The sequence below is a fragment of the Drosophila simulans genome, chromosome 2L, assembly GCF_016746395.2.
Source record: "Drosophila simulans strain w501 chromosome 2L, Prin_Dsim_3.1, whole genome shotgun sequence".
NCBI classification, from domain to species: Eukaryota; Metazoa; Arthropoda; class Insecta; order Diptera; family Drosophilidae; genus Drosophila; species Drosophila simulans.
Window position 1 is genome coordinate 14,638,173 of NC_052520.2, and position 21,647 is coordinate 14,659,819.

The window sequence follows — 21,647 nt, forward strand, 5'->3', positions numbered from 1 at the left end:
AGCTGGCCACGGAGCGAACATGTAGTAAATAATATAAAAATTGTTCTACTCTTTAAAGGTTCAACAATATTGATCCTCCTGCCCTCAGCTCTCAATGCGCGAACCGTTCATTCATGGCATCTTTTCACGCTCGATAAATGCATTTGTGCATATAAATTGCTTATTTATTGTTTGGCGACAGCAAATTTTTCCAATACCGCCCAACGATCAGGAGGGGCAGCAATTTTTTTTAATTGCCATGGAAAATGGCGCCGAATAGAGCGTTGATTCGAATGAAACCTGGACGGCTTAGGCTCGGAGTCACGCAGTCACAGGAAATTGTATCTAAATTCAATTTGTGACTACCCCACCACGCACATGTGTGTCAGTGTGCCGCTGGTACTGGATTCAGTGCTCTGGGTCCTGGGTCCTGGATGCTCGCTTCTGGGTCCTCAAACTCGTGTCCTGGCATTAGCCAGCGAGTGCCGAGGGCATAGAGCCCCACATTAAAAGTACGTGTCAAATTAAATTCTCCGGCTGCAAAAACAATTGAATATCGTGCCGGGTTCCGTCATCAGAGGTTTTCCCAGCCCTCAAACACAATCCGTAACGTTTAGACGGTTAGTGGGCTTGTGTGCTGCCTGATTTTATTTTAGCCCGAGCTAAATGCCAGAGATTTATGTTTATGGTTGCGGCACGTCAGTTTCTGTTCCTACCGTGTGCGTGGGTGTATTTACTTCCAATGTGGGTGCCGGAGCCAAGCTCCTGGGTCAGTCATATTCAATTCCCATTAGGTCACAATTTTGCTTGCAAATATGCTGCATAATACCAATTAATATTGTTTGAAAGATTTAAAGCGCACATTTCGAAATATTAAATTATAATGATTAAGATAATTTATTTATAATATATTAAACCGAGGAATATGCAAATAAATAGGCAAATACAAGCCGAACCAATATCGGCGCATATGCGTATCATTAAGGAGATTATATCTCATAGGATGGTTAGGGATCACAGGAGTTGTCTGTACTTTAATGTCCGAAAACGTTAAATGCTTTTCAATCTCAAACACTCCTGCGAACGATTTCAACCTTTATTTCCAATTTAAAGGACAAGTACTCGAGATGTCGCAACGCTTGAGTCTTCCAACATTTTCGAATCTCAGCTGGGTACTCTCTTTAAGCGGTTTGAAGTGGCCAAAGTGAATGTATTTTTGACAAGTTCTTGCTGGAGAATACGTTGGCCGATTCTCGATTATAGGGAAGGACTGGGTTTTTGCTGGCACCTCCTCGCAGCCTGTCACTCCGTCTGTGGCGTACGTGCCCAACTTTTGTTCGAGAAGTTGTTGATAGATAGTAAACGGGGCCAAGGGTCAGCAGTCGGAAGTCGGCGTCGCCACACCAGGGGACATGGGTAATTATCGAGACAATGCTCGCGTCCTTTCTCCACCTTCCCAGATCTGCTACCCCTTCCCATCGGCTCCTTCTGGCTCTGGTGTACGATGTTTTTTGCTGTTTGCCCGGGCCAGGAAGTGCAGTAAATTGTGCGACACAAAAATAGTACCTCCAGCAGGACAATGGCGTCGCAAAATGCGCCATGCAGTGCAGCCTGGGGCTGGTGGGAGTTTGATGGCCAGGAGGAGCCGGAGGAAGTGCTAAGGAGATGTCCCGGGAAGGAGGCCAGAGGACATTCAATATGGGGTGTACTGTGCACAACAGACGCTTGTCAACAGCAGACGTGACTAGACGACAACAACAACGGCGACAAGAACAACAGGAACAGCAAGACAAAACCCACATATGTGGACAACGGGACATGGGCGGAAGGAAGGGGATGGGTTGGCATGGGTAGTGGGGCTTTCATGGGTTAAGCCGGGGCAATTGCGCATTAAAGTGCTCTGATCCAGCTGATTCGAATAAACGAGAGCCCTACATTATTACAAAAAGCTCCGGAGGCTTTTTAAGAACATCTTAAATTATTAAAACACATTTCAGGCTCTTGTTTCCATTTTTAATTATTTAATAAGATTGTTTCTTTCGAAAAAAGAAAAAATTGAATTTAACGGGTTATGTAACGTGTTCTATCATTCAAATCTGATTTATGCGACCTTTTCATTCTAATTTGAATAATACAAGTATAAATATTTAAGAATATTGTAACTGTATCCGATGCACCGATGATAGCCAAACCATGCCTATTTAATTCGTTCAGTCAGCTCCATCTTGACTCTACGCAACCATCCTTTCTGTCTTACCTTATGCAGCTCAATTTGTTAATTTTCTCAGAATGAAGGAATGAAGGTAGGGAGTGACATTTCAATGTAATTGAAGACAAATGCTGAAAATGAAAGAAAATATTTAATTAGTTTGAATGGGGGATGAAAGGATAATACAAATAAAGTAAGGGTTGAACAAAGGAATTACGTTGAAGCGTTCAATTACAAGAAGCCTTAAACTAGTTGTTAACTAAACAGAGCTCAAAACCGTTCATTCAAAAGTTAGGACCTAAAACTCTTAAAGCTAGTTATTTCAGAATCAGAAACCAATGAAAGTAATTGAATCCATTAAATTTCCTTAATGCAGCAATCATAAATCCTTGTAAGAGAAATGGTTATCAATAAATTTCTAATAATCAAATAACTGAAGCATGAATAATGCATTCGGCGCATTTGGGGCGTTTGGGAGATTGAATGGCTTGTTGTTTCAAAGGAGTGGGAAGGACGATTCCGGCTTTTATATTAGCGCGTTGATGCAGAAGATGAATAAAGACAAATAGACGGGATTGGACTAGTTCTTTCGCGATTTTCTTGTTGTTTCACTGAAGTTGAATTGCTTGAACTATGATCCTTATATATAGCTATTACTACCACTCTCACTTGAATTTGAATAAACTAATTTTTATTTTGTATTAAATAATGCCAATCTCAGCTAGTAAGTCAGTTATTAAATTTGTTATTGACTCTATTTCGCTGATTGACATAAATCGTGCTTTTTAATAAATAACGAACCGTCGAAAAGACATAACAAATTTAAAACAAGGCTACGGTATTTCAAGGATGTTAATACTGCATGTGCTTAGTACATATATTTTATATTGATTGCGCAGGAAAATAAATTTAAGCTTTTCCCGTGTACTGTTATTTCACCGTTGTGCCCATATCAAAATCGTAATCCGATTATAAAGGCAATTTCTATATCATACACATGTCCCTGTGGAGTATGTGCTTATATTTATGTTTATGTTGTGTCTTGGCTTTCACGTATGAACTCTGGCTTCTGTCAATTTTTCATTTTATTATTTCTGAATGTGGCATGCGACCAATGTTGAATGCATACCTTCAAGTTCTTTAGTTGCCTTGTTAACATGCTAAATACTTTTTAATGCCAATTTATGAACCATTGGAAAATAACATTGAAGCATCGCCACTTATTGTTTGGAAGACCAAAATTTATTCAATGCAAACGTAGGTACTTCATGTGTTCTTAGGCTCAGGAAACACGAAAAAAATTTTTTTCTTTTACAGAACTCAGTTTCCGGTACCAACTTACAGACTTTTTCTTTGATGGGTGAAATAGATAGTAAGTTATATTCTTACAAGATTATGAACAGTTTCTGCACCGTACAATGTATTCATAATTACAGAGATCCCAAAATATGACAAATAACTCGCTTTGCGTATATTTTCTCCAGAAAATTTCGCTGTTGGCCATGTCAATGGCACCACAAAATATGCAGTTTGGACTGATAAGCGGCGAAAATACCGAAAAGACGACTTCTGGACTACAGCCAGTGAGGGAACTAGGACGAGGACCATTTATAACAAAGCAAGCTGACAGAAAGTGTGCGAGGCAGAGGAGCCATCCTCTCATGCTGCTATTGTGATGCAAGAATTAATGCACCAGACGTGTCGCAGCAGGGGAAGAAGGGCTGAATTGGAGCTCCTGTCACACACAAAGGACTCTGGCTGGCGGAGGAGTGGGGCTGCTCACACAAAACAAACGATGTGGTTGCAAATTAGTAGTAAACCACCAACTACATCAAGCGTGAGAGATCCAGGGCTGCAGTGGCTCGGATCCCAGGATTCCAGGATCCCAGGAGGGAAGTGGAATAAGTCAGCCAGCCAGCCAGGCAGTCAGCCAGTTGGGCGGGCGGGGGAAACAGTGCAACTGGGATCATCACCGCCCACGCCCGTTGAAAGCACGCATACCCACGACCAAAGGATGCCAGGACCAGGACATCGGGAAAGGGGCCCGCACACACAAATGGAATTATTCCGTGCGTCCTGCAAACGGATGCATGACAGACAGGAGACGAAGAGCGGCTCCAGCAGCTAACTTCAAGAAGTAAGCCGTAAATATCAAATCGCACTTAACAAGTCTCATATCCTACACTCTATTCGTAAGGCTAGGAACATTTAATCAAAACCAATAAATATATCCAATATGATGGTTGCCTTTGTTATATGATACATATATTTGTATTATAAAAATGTAGAATATTATTCTTTTAACTCCCATTAGTTACTATAAAACTGACTGGCAAGCTTGGACAAAGAACTTAATATTATTGCGTACAACAAATTCTTGGATGTAAAATTAATTAAACCTATCAGATGTTAGGGCATCCAAAACTGCATAAGCAGCCTAGACTCTAGGTTCCTAGTAAAGTGAGATGGTTGGTGTTCGACTGCTGCATTCACGAGAGAGTAGTTGGTGGGCAGGATAACGTGTGACAAGGCCGCAGGAACGCTGCGGCCCAGTATCCTTGCTCAGTGAGTGCGATGGAGACAGGCGGAGTGTGCAGAACAGGAAGTACCGGATGTCACCGGATGTGGACCTAGCTGCATGTGTGTGTGAGTTTCATGTCGTGTGACTTTGGTCATGGTTATGACTCCTGACTCCTTCTCAGGTGTGTGCCTCCGGTCTCCTGCCCTTCACCTTTCCCTAGTGTTCACCCTTTACATCCTATTCCCACGCCCGTTTCACATCGGCCACGCATTGTCCCATTGTTCAGCCGCGATGTCAGTTAAATGACAAGAGGATGTGTGAAACTGTAATAATTTGCAAACTTAGTTGGTAACTCATTGGGGTCACTACCTATTTATTTCTTTCGAACGTATTAATTTAAAATATAGGTATCTATAGTTTAATATTTATCATTTTATCAGAGCTTATAGAGCACCTTTACGGTCAAATATTGTACGCCCCATACGTTTTACTGTTTAAAGGCAATCGGCACGACTCAAAGCAATAATTAATTTATTGCAGGAAATGAAATGCCGCAAAGTTTCTCACCTAGCGAGTGTATTTCCAAAATTCCAATTTTCCACGCCCCGCAAAAATTTTGGGCAAATTGCCAAGTGCCACCTGTGTGCCATCTCTGACTGTTCCCCAGCTTTCTCTATTATTTTGTCAAACGTATATTTATTACCGGAAATGTAAAACAACATGGTAGGGTGGATGGCGAAGGGGATCGGGAAGTTTCAGTGGCGGAGACACGTGAATTGCGACCAAAATGACAACGGTGGCAACAGATGCCAAATGAGCTGGGCTGCTGAACCAGTTCCACCGCCCACGGGAGGATGAGGGTCTTTGCCGTGCAATGGACAATTTTAATGGGAAATGAATTTAATTGATTTTCGCGTGGCATTTTGTTATTACAACCTAAATGAGATTTCCGTCTCTGAACAAATAAACGTACTTGTATTCAATAGGTTCAAATATTAAAAAATGAATGTGCTTAAATTGGATTGGGTGAGAAAAAATAGTAGACTTTTATTTTGATTGAAAAAATAAAGAACAACACTTAAAGCAAAAATAACTTTGTGGGTTAATTGACCACAATTGATATATATTAATACAGAACAAATGCCTTCAAAGCTTTCAAACAAAAAAAATTGTGTTTTAAGTCTTAAATTTTTTATTGAATCTACTTTAAATTGGTTTGTCCTTTTTAGAAAAAGAAAAGTGTGCTTTAAGGTCTGACTCCTGAAATTCCAGACCGATTTCAAAATGGGCGTGGTGCGGAAAGCAGCGAAATACATTTCCGTGTTTTGCTTATTTGTTCAAACAGATGTTGCAGTTATAACCAGTTGTCGTTTGTTGTTGGTCCCATTATTTGTTTCAATGTGGTAGCCATTGGATTGGTTTAGTTTTGTTGTAAAATGTTTATTTCGGCGAAGTTTCTGATTGCGTAGATTGGTGCCCAATTTGGAAGCAAGCCGGCAGCTCAGAGAATATTTGAATATATACAAAATATTCTATTTTTATCACAATCATTGATATAGAAATAGATATAGGGACTATTAGTAAATGTTTAGAGGGAACTCATATCCATTCTGTGAATATATGATAAAGTTGATCTTACAGTCAATGTCACTTTATCTAAAATTATAATATTTTACATTAAAATTTTTTGAAAGTGCACTTTACCTTACCAAGTTGCAAAGTTCGAAAAATTAACTTTTAAGTGGTATGCGAATAAGAGAACATATGAAAACTATGTGTAACTAAAACCAAACAATTTGGAATAAATGAACACTAAACCACGAGAGCTTCGCCACTGCCAGAAGTGGTTTATGCACCACCGAATGGAGCTGCTATCACTGTTAAATTTCGACGGCTACCGCAGCCTATTTATAAACATTTACCCCAGTTTAACGCACATCCTGCGAGGCGAGGGAATGTATAAATGGTATACGTGTGCGGAGGGAAATGGCTATTGGCATTTTGGCCAAAGGCCGCACATCCGCTTGTGGTGGACCACAAACGCTGCGGCTTCTTGGTAGGCCCGCGAATTTCTACCACACCAACGGCATTACCGCTAGATTGTCATTTTGCCCGGCTGGGGTCACCAAAAAAACAAAGAAAAACGTAAATGTCAATAATCACGTGAATGACATTTATCAGACCATTAAAACCATCATTTTTACCGGATCCCTGCTGTTTGTTACGTAATTAAAAGTTGGTTAATCTCGTAGACAAAAGCGGCTTAAATGTCACTTCAATCAGTTTACCATGCATAAGAGTTAAAACAAAGAAATAAATTTGCTTACCAGCGCGTAATTTTGTTTAACATGATTTGTCTTTGCCTAGAACTTTGTATATATACAATATACATTTTGATTGTACAATGGTTTCCGCAATCGAAATTAGTTTACTTGCTTAGTTTTATCAAAGCCTTTGGTTGTTGCAAGAAGACAATCCACGCATTAAAAGTAGCAAGTGCCGTGCACAATGCAAACAACAACCGAGTCTGCAAGTTTTGTGTGCTCTGAGCACTATGAAAATTCAATTACTTTATTTTTCTGTATCCTCATCCGATTTTCGCCACCCGCCCATATGTTTCATCGCCATGTGCCGGCCACAAAACAAACACACCCACACATTTTCCACTTCCGCCCACCGGACACACATACACACACACAAGCGCTATGCACCTGTCAGTTACTCTAAACACCAAACATTTTCCACCTTTTTTTATTCGCGAAATTACGTAGAAATTTTCACCCGAAACTGGCAAAGAGAGCATTTGAAAAAGTCAGAAAACAGGGAAAAAGGATGTCTTCCTCTGGCCCACCTCGCAACTTGTGCCCATTGCACACATTTGCGGCTCTTCGCATGAGCGAGCAACTTTACTTGCCAAATCTCCAAAGAACACACCGAATTTCTTCCAGTCTCCTTTTTTTCGCTCTCCTATCCTTTGGTCTATTTCTATGCTGGTTTTCTTTTGCCTGGGCTATTTTTTTTTTGGCCACGTTATCTGCGAGCTGGAGTGCGAATGAGTTGGAGATGTGAGCGTGATTGCAAGTACATTAGTAACCGAGTTTTCTGGGTAAATTAAATTTATACAGGAAAGGATGTAGGAAAACTAAGGAATTCGACATTTTAAAATATCAAAATATATTTTAAATAATTTTCTGGACTTACCGTAGCTAATCAAAAAATTTTTAGCTTTAAAGATTATGCTGATATTAGTGTCCATATCTCCGTAAAGAATCTTTACAGCTTAAATTGAATAACTGAATAGCATTCATCTTCTATGCCATCCCTAATTGGTGATTAGTTTTTGGATACTGCATCTCCCTTTTCCCTGCATGTCTGCGGGTTTTTGGGCAAGTCAGATGCATTTGTGAGCATAGGCAAGAAAAACGGTCTCTGGCGAAGGGGAATTTTAGTTTGCCGACTGGCTTCTGTCGGTGCTTTTTAGCTTTTAGTTAAATAGCACTCCGTTTTGAGTCTGCGATACTACCGCCCTATGTACCATTCTGCGAATAGTAGTTTTGGCCTGCAGTTTGCCCAAGTTTTTGGCACTCGGTCTGATTGGCAACATGTCAGCCCTCGGATCGCAACTAAGCAAGATAGGGCTACTGTGGCAAAGAAAGATATTCGGAAATCGTTTCGACTTGGTCGGGAATTGGCTTAACTAATTGCATTTGGACGGGAAACACTTATACAATTTTTATTTTCATTTGTGGATTGGCACATCTTCTTGGAACAGTTTTGATTGATGACATGTTCCTAGTGTTAATAATTCTGCGTTTGCTGATGGTTGTCGATGCGGAAAAACTCGATCCTAGTAAGTTGAAGCTATTATATAAAATACATAGCTACCGACAAAGTAAAATATTTTAATAGAGCTTTACACCTTTTTTAGGCCATTGCAAAAAGCGTTTCGTTATCGATTGCAAACTAGGAAAAATAAAATGGTTTCATAACCCAGCGGTTGGTATTTGCCTGCGCAGACTGACTTGTCGAAGCGGATTTGATTATCGATCCGAGTGCGAAAGCACTTGCATTGCCGTCCCAAAAAAGAAGGGAAACGAATCATCCAAAATACTTCAAATGATAGATAGGATGTTGATGAAATATAAAGAAAGTGAAAGGAGGAAAAAGCTGAAAACAACGAAGCCTCCAAAGCTCTCGCCAACTCCTTCACTGGTTACATCGACCGATTTCTTATCAGTTACTACTCCAGAGACTTTTACGATTGTTATTGAAATACCAGATCTGGAAACCACGGCATCATATCCGGAGGAAACTACTGTAGAGTATTCCAGCGAAGGATACAGTAGCACTACAACACTAAGTGCACAATTGAGTACTAAAACACGTAGAAATACCGTTAAAAAGAAAAAAGTAGTAGTGATAGGGTCTAATCTGACCACAAAAAAGAGTATAATTTCCCAAATTATAGGATGGGGGAAAGGGAAAGGATAAACTATTTATTTAATTTATTAAAATTAATCTCAGCTGGCATGTGAATATATTATTAATATATTGTTTTATTTCTTCAAGTAATGCCCCTTGGGCGGCTCGGACTGTAGCTAATCACTTGTATTTCTCGAACAACACCTTTGCATATAATAAAAACAAAGAAAGAATAGGAATATTACTTATTTTCTTGTTTTTAAGAGCAACCAAAAACGAAAACTTAATTATGGAGCATTTATAGCGGGAAATAAACCTCCTGTTGCCTCTCAGGATAATTACGGAACACGAAACAACAACAGCATTATGAGGCAGAGCGAACAAAAAATGTCACCCAACAACAACAAATAACCGCAACTACTTAGCAACATTATACACTTCCGTGCCAGCATCAGGATCTGAAAACCCCACCCAAAACGTAATTATTGTTGCGGTAAATGCCACACCCCACACCCACGCCCACGCCGGCGACCTGCTCGACCACAGAACAGGCTTTTTAATTTTTCTATATACCAAAAAAATTATTGTTCTACGACTATTTAATACCCCATTCTTAAAGATACTTATTTTTCGACTGGTATTTATTCCAAAAATAGAGATTCGAAAACTAAAGTAATGTAAAATGCAATGTAAAATGTAATGTAAGGTAATAAAATACAAGCAATTACTTCTACATTAATATAAAGTGTGGATAATGGCTATATGACACTCCAAGTAAAAATAAAATAAATTATACATAAAAAAACAAGAGGTATGTCCAGCGGTATAAGATACCGCATATACCCAAAAAGTAAGCGGTACGAAAAAAGAGTCGGAAAAACAAACGGACAGAGTGGGTGCTAAAGACTGAGCGCGAAAGAGAGGTATATATGTCAGCGTGCCGCGAAAATTAATCCATTTGCTGTGACAATGACTTTTATGCGGTTTCCAGAAACGCGACGGTGGCCACCGCCATCCGGAATCGCCATCGCCGGCCAGGAAGCCACTGCGCCCGGTCAGTTGGCAAAGTCAAGCCGCAGGCCAATGCGGGCCAGGGTGAAACTTGGTGGAAATAGACAAAGGTAGCCTGAGAAAAAAATCGGCTGGGCGGCTTCCCAAAGCTGCGACATGTAAATATTTGGCGACATTTATAAAAAATGTTTTTTCGGACAGCCCCGGGCTCCTTTTTTCGACCGAACGCGAAGCCTTATCAAAGCAATTATCTCTAAGATGCCTCGTCGGCGACCTGCCCGCCCATTCTGGTTAGTAAAAGAGAAGTCACATCGCACAGTGGAACAAGAAGTCGTAGCCAAAAAAAGATTATATGTATAATATACATAGAATAATTATTAATCTTTAACCCTAAAGGAAACACTTCATTATGGCAAATACCAGCTTTAGGTTTTAATATCTATTTATTGTAATCAAATGTTAACTTTCCAACCACTGTGATTCGCTGACAATGACAGTGACCGTCGTCTGCTTTTGTGAATTGGACCCTCCGGTTGCCTTTGTTTGATTTGGAACAGTAACGGAGACAAAGTACATAACATTTCTCTTGATTTGCTCTATCTCTTACCCGGACCACCATTTTTGCGGCGGATTTGGCAAATGCCGAAAATTGTCAAATGTTGCGGTCAATTTGTGGGGTCAAAGGGAAGTGGAGCGAGGCGAGGTTATTTAATGGTGTTTAAATCCCTACTTTTTGGGATAGCGCAAACTGCGCCTGAGCTGGGTTAGAAGTTAATCAAGGTGATAAGAGAGGTAACTACTGTTTAACTTATTGGAATAGGAAAAAAGAATAAAAGGCCAATTATGACACCACCCACATTTGCTACATACTTATCAAGTTTATTGGCAGACTTAAGATTTATACAAGATCTTTTAAATTCTTTTCTCTTAAAATAAGATTATTTACATGAGCGATGGTGGTAAGTTTGTTCTCACTGATGTTGGATCAACCAAAGATGTTTTGCTTGATGGCAGCCCAAATTCCCTGTCCCCGTTTCGGAGTCAACTCGTTCTCAATTTCCTTGTGATACTGTTCACGGAGCAGAGGGTCACTGGGTCCCCAATTCTTCTTCGGCGTAAAGGCTCCACGGATTTTCGCACCCAAAGTCTGACCTGGATCTCGAACAATGGCCACGATCATCCAAATGGGCAGCTGAAGAATACCGAAGGCCGTTATTAGCCAGCCAATTGCTATAAATAAAGGGGTATTAATTATGAGTATCTTCAATGAACAATCAGTACTAACAGTAAGCCCAATTTGGATAGACGATATTGTTGTATGTTAGAGGTTGGTAGGTCGCATAGAAATAGATCAGAATAACAGTCATGATCAGCGGTGTAATGATGCTCCAGCAGAGCCTCCAGTACAGGCCCACTTTGCGACCCAGCATGAACTCAATGTCCTTGCACAGGCGATCTGTGCCATAAATCCATCCAATGGTGTACAGCTCAGCGATTCCCAGTACCAAAGCAATCATTGAGGCGCCGAAAAAGTCCACAAGAGTCAGCATATATTGACCGCCCTAAAATACGCATGAAAAATTGAGAATATGTTCGAAATTTGTAGGTGTTTAATACTTACCGGTGTTATATACATTAAACCAATAAAGAAGCTGACTACAGCGATGAGCAGCGAGCACTGCCACTGCCCAAAGTTGGGAAACCGATCCCGAATGGCGGTAACCGAGCAGGAGGTCATGGCTATGTTCGATCCTATGCCCAACACGAAGAGCATCAGGAAGAACAGCACTGAGAAGATCTGTGGCAGATTCTTGAACTTGGCAATGGCATCGGGATATGAGATGAATGCCAATCCGGCACCGCCCTTTACCACTGAACCGATGTCATCAGTTCCGATTTCGTGGGCCAGATGGCCGAGGATACCGAATATCGTGAATCCAGCCAACAAGGAGGTCATAGTGTCCAGACCCGTTACAATTGCCGCATCCCTATGTACATTGTGGCCGAACTTGTTGAACGAGGAGTACATGATGATGTTGCCGAAACAAACGGACAGGGAGTAGAAACACTGGGTTACAGCTGCGTACCAGACCTTCGGGTCCAAAATCTTTCCCCATTGCGGCTTAATGAAGTAGTATATACCGTCAATTGATCCCGGCAGAGTTACAGCTCGCACCAAAAGAACACCCATGATGACGTATGGAAAGAGGGCCAGGAAGTAGGATGCCTTTCCCGAACTCTTCACTCCGCGACGAATAATGAAAAACACACAGGACCAGGCGATAAAAAGTCCAATGACCAACTCCCAGTTTGGTAGGCCGATTCCTTCCTCGATATTTGGTTTCTCGTGCAGCACTTCCTTACTACAGGGAACGGATAGAATTTAATCAGCACTAATATCATTAAATATAGACCACCACCAAGTACTAAAAGTTAAACAAAGCCATTAATAACTAATTTATATTTGCATGCGACTATCATTCATTACTGGAAGGAAATTCGCCAAATGACCATCAATATATATAAACTTTTTTATAAATGTTTTTGAAAAGTGATTCCTAGAATAACATTTGAAACCTTGCAAGACGATAGTAGTCATATAAATAGTCAATTTGTGAATTTCTTAACAGTATTGTTCCCGACACTTCCAACTTACACAAAGTACCATTCCGAACTGGTGATGACCCGATCGTTTTCTGATTTCATTGTGTAATTTTGCGGGCGCTGATCATCGCTTTCCACTCGAGACCAATTACTCGCATCGGGGGCTGAGTTAATGCAGTGGATACCCCATTCCGCACGGCATGTGGACCAGGGCAATGGGTTGCGAAATGATTCAATGAAATATCGGCCAATTATCGCTACCAGGGCGGCATAGTAAGTGCTCAGCATAAACACCTGGAAAGCCTGGCCAGCTCCAACACCTTAATCCATTCGATTACAAACGAGTTACGAAAAAAAAAGAGTTTAAACACAAATCAAATGGGATAGAAAAGAGTTTTGGATGCATTAGGAATCTGGGATGATGGTTGGATGATTGGAAAAAGGAAGCTTAAAACATAAATTTGTTAGTGAGAAGCCGTTGGCAAGGGTTGTCTGTCACAGTTAAGAGAATAAATCAGTAATTTCTTTAACATAATTTTAAATAACGTTACTAACAAAAGGGATTATATACTCAAATGTCCTAACGATTAGCTTAGTAAATAATGAAAGTGTTACGTCTTGAAAATTAGATAAAACATTTAAATGTTAGAACTTTCGTCTATTTAAGAAAATCTTAGTTAAAATGAAAAGATCTTTTCAGTTTATATTTTTGTCGTTCAAATTATGTACTTATTTCATTTTTAAAATATAGTGCAAGTATTTATGCTAAGATCGTGATTTTTGAGAGCTTTGAACTCTCGCAGAATTGTATCGTATTGCGTGTTTATAATATTTCAAGTTTGGGTCACGGCCATACATTGTTGTTATTGAGTTATTCAATCTGAAATTGGATGCAGATATTGACGATGGTGATGGCTGTCAATTGAACTGCCAGTGGATGGTATAACTTTCTGTTTGGCTGTTGCAATCGCATCGGTCTATTGCAGAGCCACTGCAGCACAATTGATGGCAATGGGTGCCATAATTGTCGCCAGAGGGATGCGGGCACTCATTCAATTAGTCGCGTAATAAAGCGGACATTCCGCGCCTTTGTCGGCCGGGCCATAAACTTGAGTATGCCGTTGTGATTTCGAGTTCCGAGCCGCGATAAGATTACCCACAGTGCACAGTCACCCACACATACCCGTAACACCATCGAAAAACATGCCACTGCAACACCACCAACCAATCCACAATGACACAGGCAATCGGAGGGCAACAACCACAGGGAGAGAGAACAAACCACTTACAGAAAATACAACTCCGCGGATGCCACTGGCTGCCGCTGGGGCAAACTATCCATGTCCATGGGACTGGCGAGCTGGGAGGTGTTACCCAGACTGGACGCCACGCAGAAGGATTCCCATTCCGGTCGGCACTCAGACCAGGGCAACGGCGACCGGAACGATTCGTACAGATAGCGCAGGGTTATGCCCATTATGGCCACATAGTAGGTGGTCACCATGGATATAGATATCACCTGGCCGATTCCGACACCTATAGATGTGGTCGCGTATTTGGGACACGAGCGGGCGAGTTGATGAACAGAATGACGATGTAGATTCTGCAGTTCGCTATTGTCATGCTCTTGGTTAAATGGGGTAGTTTAATATTCAAAAAAGAATTTTGAGATCATTTTCCAGAAAATGAAAAATGTTTTCTGATTGAACTAAATAGATTTTGATCAAATGGTCATTGAGGTACATATGGAATATTAAATATTTGTTCAAAAAACTGTATTATACGGATCACAGATGTACATAAATTACAACTCTAAATTATAATATTCAAAATGTATTTTTAACCAATTTTAAAGGTTACTTTGTCTTTAACAAGGTTGCTTTAAATAGCTTATTTCGTTCTATATTTCGATTTTTAATTAGTCTGAAAAATGTTCTATCCCCACAAGAGTATGACATCTTCGAACTGACTGCAATGAAATCTGGGACGCTTACCTTTCATCGCCGGGCACAAATCGAACACTTTAACCGAGCCGCGACTGGAAAACTGGCCAATTACCATTTCCAGATAGTAAATCGGTTTGCCAATCAGGAACAGGACAATGAGATATGGTATGAGGAAGGCGCCACCGCCATTATCGAGGGCAGTGAAGGGGAATCGCCACACGTTTCCCAGACCCACGGACATGGCGATGCAGGACATCAGGAACTCCACGCCCTTGCCCCAGGTGGCACGCTCCTCTGGCACTTTGGCGGCCTCCTGGTCATCGGAATTGTCTCGCAGTGCTGGACTGTTGGTCTATAGAACGACGATTAGTTGGGTCGTGGATTATGCTCCAACCGTTTCACGGAAAGCCTACCGAAATCTCCACTGTGCTGGCCGTACTGCGTCCGTCGTCGCCCACGAAGGCTAGATTTTGGTGGTTCCTTTGCGTCGTTTCCATATTGCCAGTGGAAATCTAACTGAAATTTTTCGTTCCGTTAGTATCGAGTTGTGGACTAAAACTAAGCTAGATCGTCTTTTGGATGTTCTTTGTTGAAGCTGTATAACTGACAATCAGACTAACCCACTGATCTTGTAGATAAGATATGATGTCACTGTCACGAGCCAGATAAACTTAGATGGTTAATAAGATACAAAGAAAGATTCGCTGCATTGCCCTTTAGATACTGAAATATGGCACTTGTCTGGCCATGATAAGAGATTTAAAAAGTTAATATTCTGGAAAGTTTACAAATTGTAAAAGAGATTAAACATTTCTCACCTTAAGGTAACATTAATTACTCAGTTATACTTATGATTTGCGTGCAGCTTTTAAAAATAAAATTCTTCAATAAAATTATATATCATATTGGGTAATTTAGAGATTCTAAGTTGATACCTATTAGTTTAATGTTGCAATTAAGTTTAGTTGCTATTTATCGGAAGTAATCAACCCAGTGTTTAAATTTGCTAAAAAATTACGTTTGCTTAATAAATAAATATTTATTTATTGGCTTGAACAATTATGTGAGCGAACTAAAGATAAATTCCTTTATTTACCGAATCACTTAAGCAATTTACACCTTGTTGCATTTACGGCATCAAACTGTTAATTGGTGTGAGAGATAAAACTGCTAAACCGTGAGTGATATAATGATATATGTGTATAAATTTATATGCATTTGTATGCACACAAAATATTGGTATGGTTGACTTGACGAACCGGTTGACTGTTGGAAAAATATTGACACGTATTGTTTGCATTAATTTACAATTATTAATTTGCCGTAAAGGAGCACGTTTTTTGATTGAAATTTGGCATGTTAAATAAAATTCATTCTATTGTCTGATACCTTTGACGGAATTGTTGAGTTCTCTGGGGATTTCTTGAAGAATGTCAATGTAAACGGTAGTTCTGATTAAGTACAAGTAAAATATAACTTTTTAAAATTTTATTTAGTTTCGATGCATTTAGAAAATTATACCAATTTTTAAGATAGCGCAACTACTTGAATAAAATGTTGGCACGCAAGTGTACATATTAATTTAAAATATCAGGCTGTGGCCACAACGATAAATTACAAGTTATTGCACCATTAAAACAAGCAAAAATGTTACTAAGCCAATTTTTGCATAAAATATACATTGATCATCAAATATCAATTAAAATCAGGTAATTAGTGTAGGGGTCAGAAACCCTTTACTCCTCTATTTTCAATTATTTTTAAACAAGACTCATTGAGAACCTGAAACAAATATGTTTGATTGACGTCTAAATCCACAATAAAGCATTTGCATTTTTTATTTATGTTGGTCTCATTATAAAACTGGTTTTGAATTCTGCTTAAAAATATTCAGTTCTCGGCGTCGCGACAAAAAAGTGATTTCCCCGAGCTATGAGTCAGACCATCTGAACATCAGAACTCTATTTTTTATCTTTTATTTTTGTTCTTGGAATAAAATGTAGAGAATGGAACGTGACGTCATTAATTTCAGAGATCCGTGATTGGTCAGAAGCAGTTATATCTGGTTACATCTTATATTATGAGTTTTGAGACAAGTTAAAAAGCTTTAAGGAAATGAAATGCTTGCATAAATAGCAAATGTTTCGGTTATTTTCCTCTACTATAGCTACCAATTCATTTGATGTATTTGTTTTTATTTTCCTGCATTGCAAACAGTTTTACACCTACCTATATTCAAATGAATGGTACAATAAAACGCATTCAAATTTGCTCAGTTTGGATCCCAAACACTTCAATCGGCTACCGTCTGGGCATTAGCATGCAAAAACGTGTTTTTATATGGGCAACTTGTTGCGCTCAGTACCAAAACAAACGGATGATAACGATCGATAGGCGAACCACTATTTAATATGCACGCATTCAGTGTTATGATTTTGTTACCCACGTTGCGTATACGTCATTCCCGTCATTATTGCCTTAGTGGTAGCGGTAGAAGAGGTCAAACCATACTGAATGAATCGAAATGCACAAGAATGTAATGGAGTTAAGATGCAGCACATTATTATTTTAAAATAAAAAAATTTTCGTTAATCGCCTATTAATCCGTCAGATGGCTTCTTAATTTTAAGCTGTGTATAAAACTTGCAATCTCAAGGACACGCCTGGTGCAGCTTAATTTGATCTCTGCTTCCTTGAGCTGATTTATGGAGACTTACCCGGTTTATTTTAGCCACTTTTTCAACTCGATATTCTTTGTACACTAGTTGTAATTACACCTTCACTTCGACTCAATTTACTGTGCGACAATTGGGCTTATGCTGATTTGCAGGTGTTGTTGTCGGTAGTGGTTGTTAATGTTGGTAAGGTACCAGTGCCAGGCGGCTAAAACAGCTTTGAACCGGCTGAAGTTTTGTTGAATTAAAACTCTTTGCCCAAGCCAAGGCTATGAGTTTTGAAAATGTTAAAAGTTATATTGGCTTTAATGTTATTGTTTTGGGAACTGTAGGGCTTACTGATTGGCACACACGATTTTGGCTATTTTAGAAAAGCTTCCGAGCCGAGAGTGTCGCATCCGAGAAACCCGTTATTATTGCAAGAGCCTTTGCCGCGAAACGCGTTTCCCGATCGCGTGAGTCAAATAGCCAAAAAGCCAAGCCGAGCGCCAGCAGCCAACTGAATGAGCCAGGGCAAGGTTTCGATGGTTTTATTGTGAACTTGAATCTAGAGCCGTCGTCGTTCGAGCCATCGTTACTGCCAGTAATATAGGTGAAAGCTCAACCTACAGTTTGATGCTGATTGGGTTGGTGTCTATGACAACTGATCTTCATCAAATTGGTGGGTAACCTAGCTAACTGCGGTATGAGTTACTTGATCTAATCTAAAATATGTAAATAAGAATATGCTTAGGTATATTTGGACTGTTTATAAAAATTTTAACTATATTAAGACGTGAACTTAGAGCCATATAACACTTACATAAAGAAATTGTAAGATATAAGGTTTCAAGTACTTCATTAACTAAATTATTCTCCATTAATAAGCCTAATTTGAAGAGAGATCAATTCTTAGTACTAAATCTTTTCGGTATAAGGTACCAATTTGGTTTATATACTTTAATCAAGTTTGAACATGGTACATTTTAGTATTTTTGCTGGAATAAAATCCAGCTAGATCTAAAATTAAATGCTTTAAGCGACGAACTATAGCCGTCTAACAGCCCTGAGCTATGCACTTACACTTTTCTCATTACGCACACCAAATACACACATAGACCCATTGTTCTTATTTTGGGCAGCCGGAGCACGAGGAGCGGTAGCTAAGCAAAACAACACAAATTGTTATGATAAAAGTTTTTATCAAGTTTCGCTTCGTTTTTGTGTGTCGTCATCATCTTGGTCTTGGTCTTGGAATTGGTCTAGCTCCGCCGTTGATTTCCCCCATAAGATAGGAAAAGCGCCGGAGAGCGAGTGAGTTCTTCGTGGGCTAGCTGGAAAATGCATAAAACAAAGACCCCAGGGCATTTGGTCCGAGTAAGTGGTGTGTGGGGTGGTTTGTCTCATAAAATGTTAACTACTTGCAAAAATACTGCTAACTGGTAAAACTTTAAGCCAAAAATCATTAAGTCTGCACGGAGCATTTTGCCGATGTGCTGGAGACCGAGACTATGGGCAAGGACAACGTGTTTGGGGGTATGGTCTTGGCTTGTTTTATGCTAGAGAATTGGTTGCATGGCCATTTTGCGGTCCACTCCAAGCCACCGGGGATTTTCTCGACGCCCTTCTCGAATGCAACATTCAGAGTTCATCCTCTATTGCCATTTCAGTGGGTCTCGGCTTTTGTCATTATGACTGGGACCTTGGGGGTGACAAAACTGGACCGACTGGCCAAACTGTCCACTTCCCAGAGCGTAGCCAAATGGACCTCCCTATGTGTGAGCTCCCTCCATCGCTCCCTGGTACACAACTTTTTGATTGCAATTAAAAACTAAGCAAAACTCTTGGCTAAGAAATTTTTAACTCTTCGGCTTAGTTGCTGATGCGCTTGCTGTTGTTGCTCTTTCAAATTAAATGACGGTGGCTGAGACCGAAAAACTTACAGATTGCAATTTTACTCCAACTTTACTTTAAATATTGCAGAGACGGTAAAGGTTGGTGTCAAAATGAGGTAAAGTTGTACATAGCAAAGCTGGTGGGATTTAAAGATGGCTTTAAAATGACTTTATCCGAATGTACGTTGTAAATAAATATAATCAAATTTAAAAGCGAACATTTGTCATACTGAATATATTACTGAAATTAGTCAAAATAAGGAGCGGCAAGTCAAGACTGGAAAAAATGACTACGAACTATGATGAAACATAATATCATTTTATTCAAGCATATTCAAGTAGATCCTTTTAGACCCCCATTGTGGTCAACGTTTAGAAGAAAAAAAGGAGAACATAAGAAAATGTAGTTTAAAATTTTTCCGCACATCTGAATGAGTGTGCCGCTTCAACTGTACAACTTTCTTTTGGGAGAAGCTGCAGAGTCCAGTATATCCATGTCCTGACCGACTCAAAGGATCCCTTGGCTTTTGTGGCCAGGCCAGAAATCATTTCAGACCTTGCCCAATCCCTCTCTATCTCCGACTCGACTCCGGCTACTCACATGTTATGTGCACGGTAATCTCCTTTATTACTGCGGCAACTTTTGTGAGGAGCTGGAGAATGGGAGTTGGGCATAAAACAGTATATCCAGGAGCTATGCCAGAGGACTCTTCGCCGTCCTTGTCGTTTACAACTTTTGCATAACAGGCAATGGGACAAACTGTGAGCATTACGCAAATGTTTATTTGCGGGTTCAAAAAGCCACGGAACCATAAAACAAAGTTTTCCTCAAATTATATATTTGACAAATCCCATAAATGTTCCAAGCTGAGCGCTAATTGAAAATGATTCTGGGCCACTTATTTGTGTTTTTTCTGGTGCTCAGTGAACGGTAGATATTCTAGCTCTTAAATGGTTTCTTAAATTGTTATAAATATTTCGGTAGATGGACTAAATTATTCAATTGGTTTAGACTTATCGGGAGGACACTTTCAGTGGAAGGAAAAAACCAATTTCTTTCTTCTAAAGAAAACGTGTTTTCGTATTATTTTCTTATTCTGGTTCCTCTCCTTTACTTCGTTTCTTTTTCAGCTTTATGTGTCAATTTCCAATAAATTACTACTACTATTTACATTTCCTTTTTAATGTAGGAATTAATAATTAAGAATGATACATTAATATGTAATCCAAAAACATGCCGGATACAATGTCAAAATTCAGACAGCCATAACTAGTTTAGTACAAAGAAAATATTAGAGGATAATAAGAACTGCATTAAAAGCGCCCTCGGCTTCCGGAGGAGCAGTGAAAAGTGGCAGGAGGAGATGCAGCAGAAAGCCGCCATTTTTCTGGCTTGTTTGACAATTGTTGTGGTTGGTGCATGGAGCAGGGAACTTGGAACATGGCCGCTATTCATCGTCCGTTCGTGCGGAGCGCCGGCCGGAAGCACCACCAGATGCTGAACGTGACCATGACAACGATTCCTCCAGTACACTGATAAAAACATACGGTATACCAAAGTTCGGAAATTGTCATTGATTATGAGATCATAATCTAATATAGGTATATGCTAATGGTATTAAAGCTTAGGCAATTTTATATCAATCATACGCAGTGTTGCCCTTCATATGTTTTAAAACTGAAATGCCAATGTTAATATTATTTAAGTTTTCATGTCGATTTTGGTTTGATTATATTCCCTAAAGCTCGAGACCAAAACTTTTTAATAATAAAAGGAATTCCCTCAGTGCATCGCTGTATGGATACAAGACCCGCCGAACCACTAATGCTGTGCTAGTTGTGTTGACTGTTGTTCGACTCAAAGAGGCATGCAATGCAAGTTGATATAGTTAGCTGACTCTTGTGGTGCGTGCAGTTCGCAAGTTTCTCGCTGTAAGTTGGGTGTTCTTCAAATTCTCGGACAGTGGCTCTGTCAAACCAATTGGCTCCGCGAGGAGTGCAAAAAGTGTAAACTTGGATTTCGAGAATTTTCGGGGTATACACACCAATAACTTGCTGCGTCGTTAGGGCCCTTACCTTTCGTCGATCCCTCCCCACTGAAAGCTAAAAGTATTCCCTAAGACAAAGCCATCGTTTTTTTTGTATTCTTTTGACTGCTTCCTTTTTAAGGCTTCTTTTCGCTTAATTGTTTTCGGCACGTTGAGTGTGAAAATGGAAATGTGTCTGAAAGGCGTTCAAGTTGTCAAGGGTTAAGGCGCTGGGCGAAATCCGAGCTCGCTTCGATGCATCGCCAGACTTTTGTCTTCTGCTGCCTTTGATGGGGCGCGCCTAATTAGCAACGGGCCGAAACAAATTGCTTGTTAATTAAATAACGCCAAAACATGAAAAGGATTTCGCCTTTTTGTT

The 21,647-nt window shown here is 39.9% G+C and overlaps 2 protein-coding genes and 1 long non-coding RNA gene across 7 annotated transcripts; 1 reads left to right on the top strand and 2 right to left on the bottom strand.

Moving 5' to 3' along the window:
• Window positions 1-2,000: 2,000 nt before the first annotated feature.
• On the bottom strand, window positions 2,001-8,346 carry LOC27206736. Of its 2 annotated transcripts, XR_001600110.3 has the most exons (3): window positions 7,911-8,346; window positions 7,644-7,851; window positions 2,001-2,319 (listed from the first exon to the last, which is right to left on the bottom strand). It is a non-coding gene; the product is annotated as an uncharacterized LOC27206736 (long non-coding RNA). The 2 variants fall into 2 exon arrangements; XR_001600111.2 differs by lacking the exon at window positions 2,001-2,319 and having other exon boundaries at window positions 7,445-7,851.
• A 108-nt stretch (window positions 8,347-8,454) lies between these two features.
• Window positions 8,455-9,370, top strand: LOC27209368. Its single transcript, XM_016184803.3, has 2 exons — window positions 8,455-8,559; window positions 8,638-9,370. The coding sequence occupies exons 1-2, from the start codon at window positions 8,496-8,498 to the stop codon at window positions 9,198-9,200; spliced, it is 627 nt and encodes a 208-aa protein (XP_016025019.1). The 5' UTR covers window positions 8,455-8,495; the 3' UTR covers window positions 9,201-9,370.
• A 1,613-nt stretch (window positions 9,371-10,983) lies between these two features.
• On the bottom strand, window positions 10,984-17,889 carry LOC6732371 (sodium-dependent nutrient amino acid transporter 1). Of its 4 annotated transcripts, none has more exons than XM_016178264.3 (7): window positions 17,410-17,889; window positions 15,106-15,208; window positions 14,741-15,044; window positions 12,799-13,066; window positions 11,764-12,505; window positions 11,428-11,704; window positions 10,984-11,372 (listed from the first exon to the last, which is right to left on the bottom strand). In XM_016178264.3, exons 2-7 carry the CDS (start codon window positions 15,187-15,189, stop codon window positions 11,128-11,130), a joined length of 1,920 nt encoding a protein of 639 aa, XP_016025021.1. In that variant the 5' UTR covers window positions 15,190-15,208; window positions 17,410-17,889; the 3' UTR covers window positions 10,984-11,127. The 4 variants fall into 4 exon arrangements, with proteins under 4 accessions (XP_016025021.1, XP_016025022.1, XP_039149682.1 ...); XM_016178265.3 differs by lacking the exon at window positions 12,799-13,066 and adding an exon at window positions 14,036-14,282; XM_039293748.2 differs by lacking the exon at window positions 17,410-17,889 and adding an exon at window positions 15,313-15,433.
• Window positions 17,890-21,647: the final 3,758 nt, after the last annotated feature.

Excerpts from the sequence above, each read along its gene's own strand:
- LOC6732371 (XM_016178264.3), bottom strand. The coding sequence starts at position 15,189 with ATGGAAACGACGCAAAGGAACCACCAAAATCTAGCCTTCGTGGGCGAC. Across the intron at positions 12,506-12,798 it reads AGTTCGGAATGGTACTTTGT|TAAGGAAGTGCTGCACGAGA; the intron begins GTAAGTTGGAAG and ends CGTTCCCTGTAG. Across the intron at positions 11,705-11,763 it reads GTTTAATGTATATAACACCG|GGCGGTCAATATATGCTGAC; the intron begins GTAAGTATTAAA and ends TGCGTATTTTAG.
- LOC27209368 (XM_016184803.3), top strand. The coding sequence starts at position 8,496 with ATGTTCCTAGTGTTAATAATTCTGCGTTTGCTGATGGTTGTCGATGCG. Across the intron at positions 8,560-8,637 it reads TGCGGAAAAACTCGATCCTA|GCCATTGCAAAAAGCGTTTC; the intron begins GTAAGTTGAAGC and ends CACCTTTTTTAG.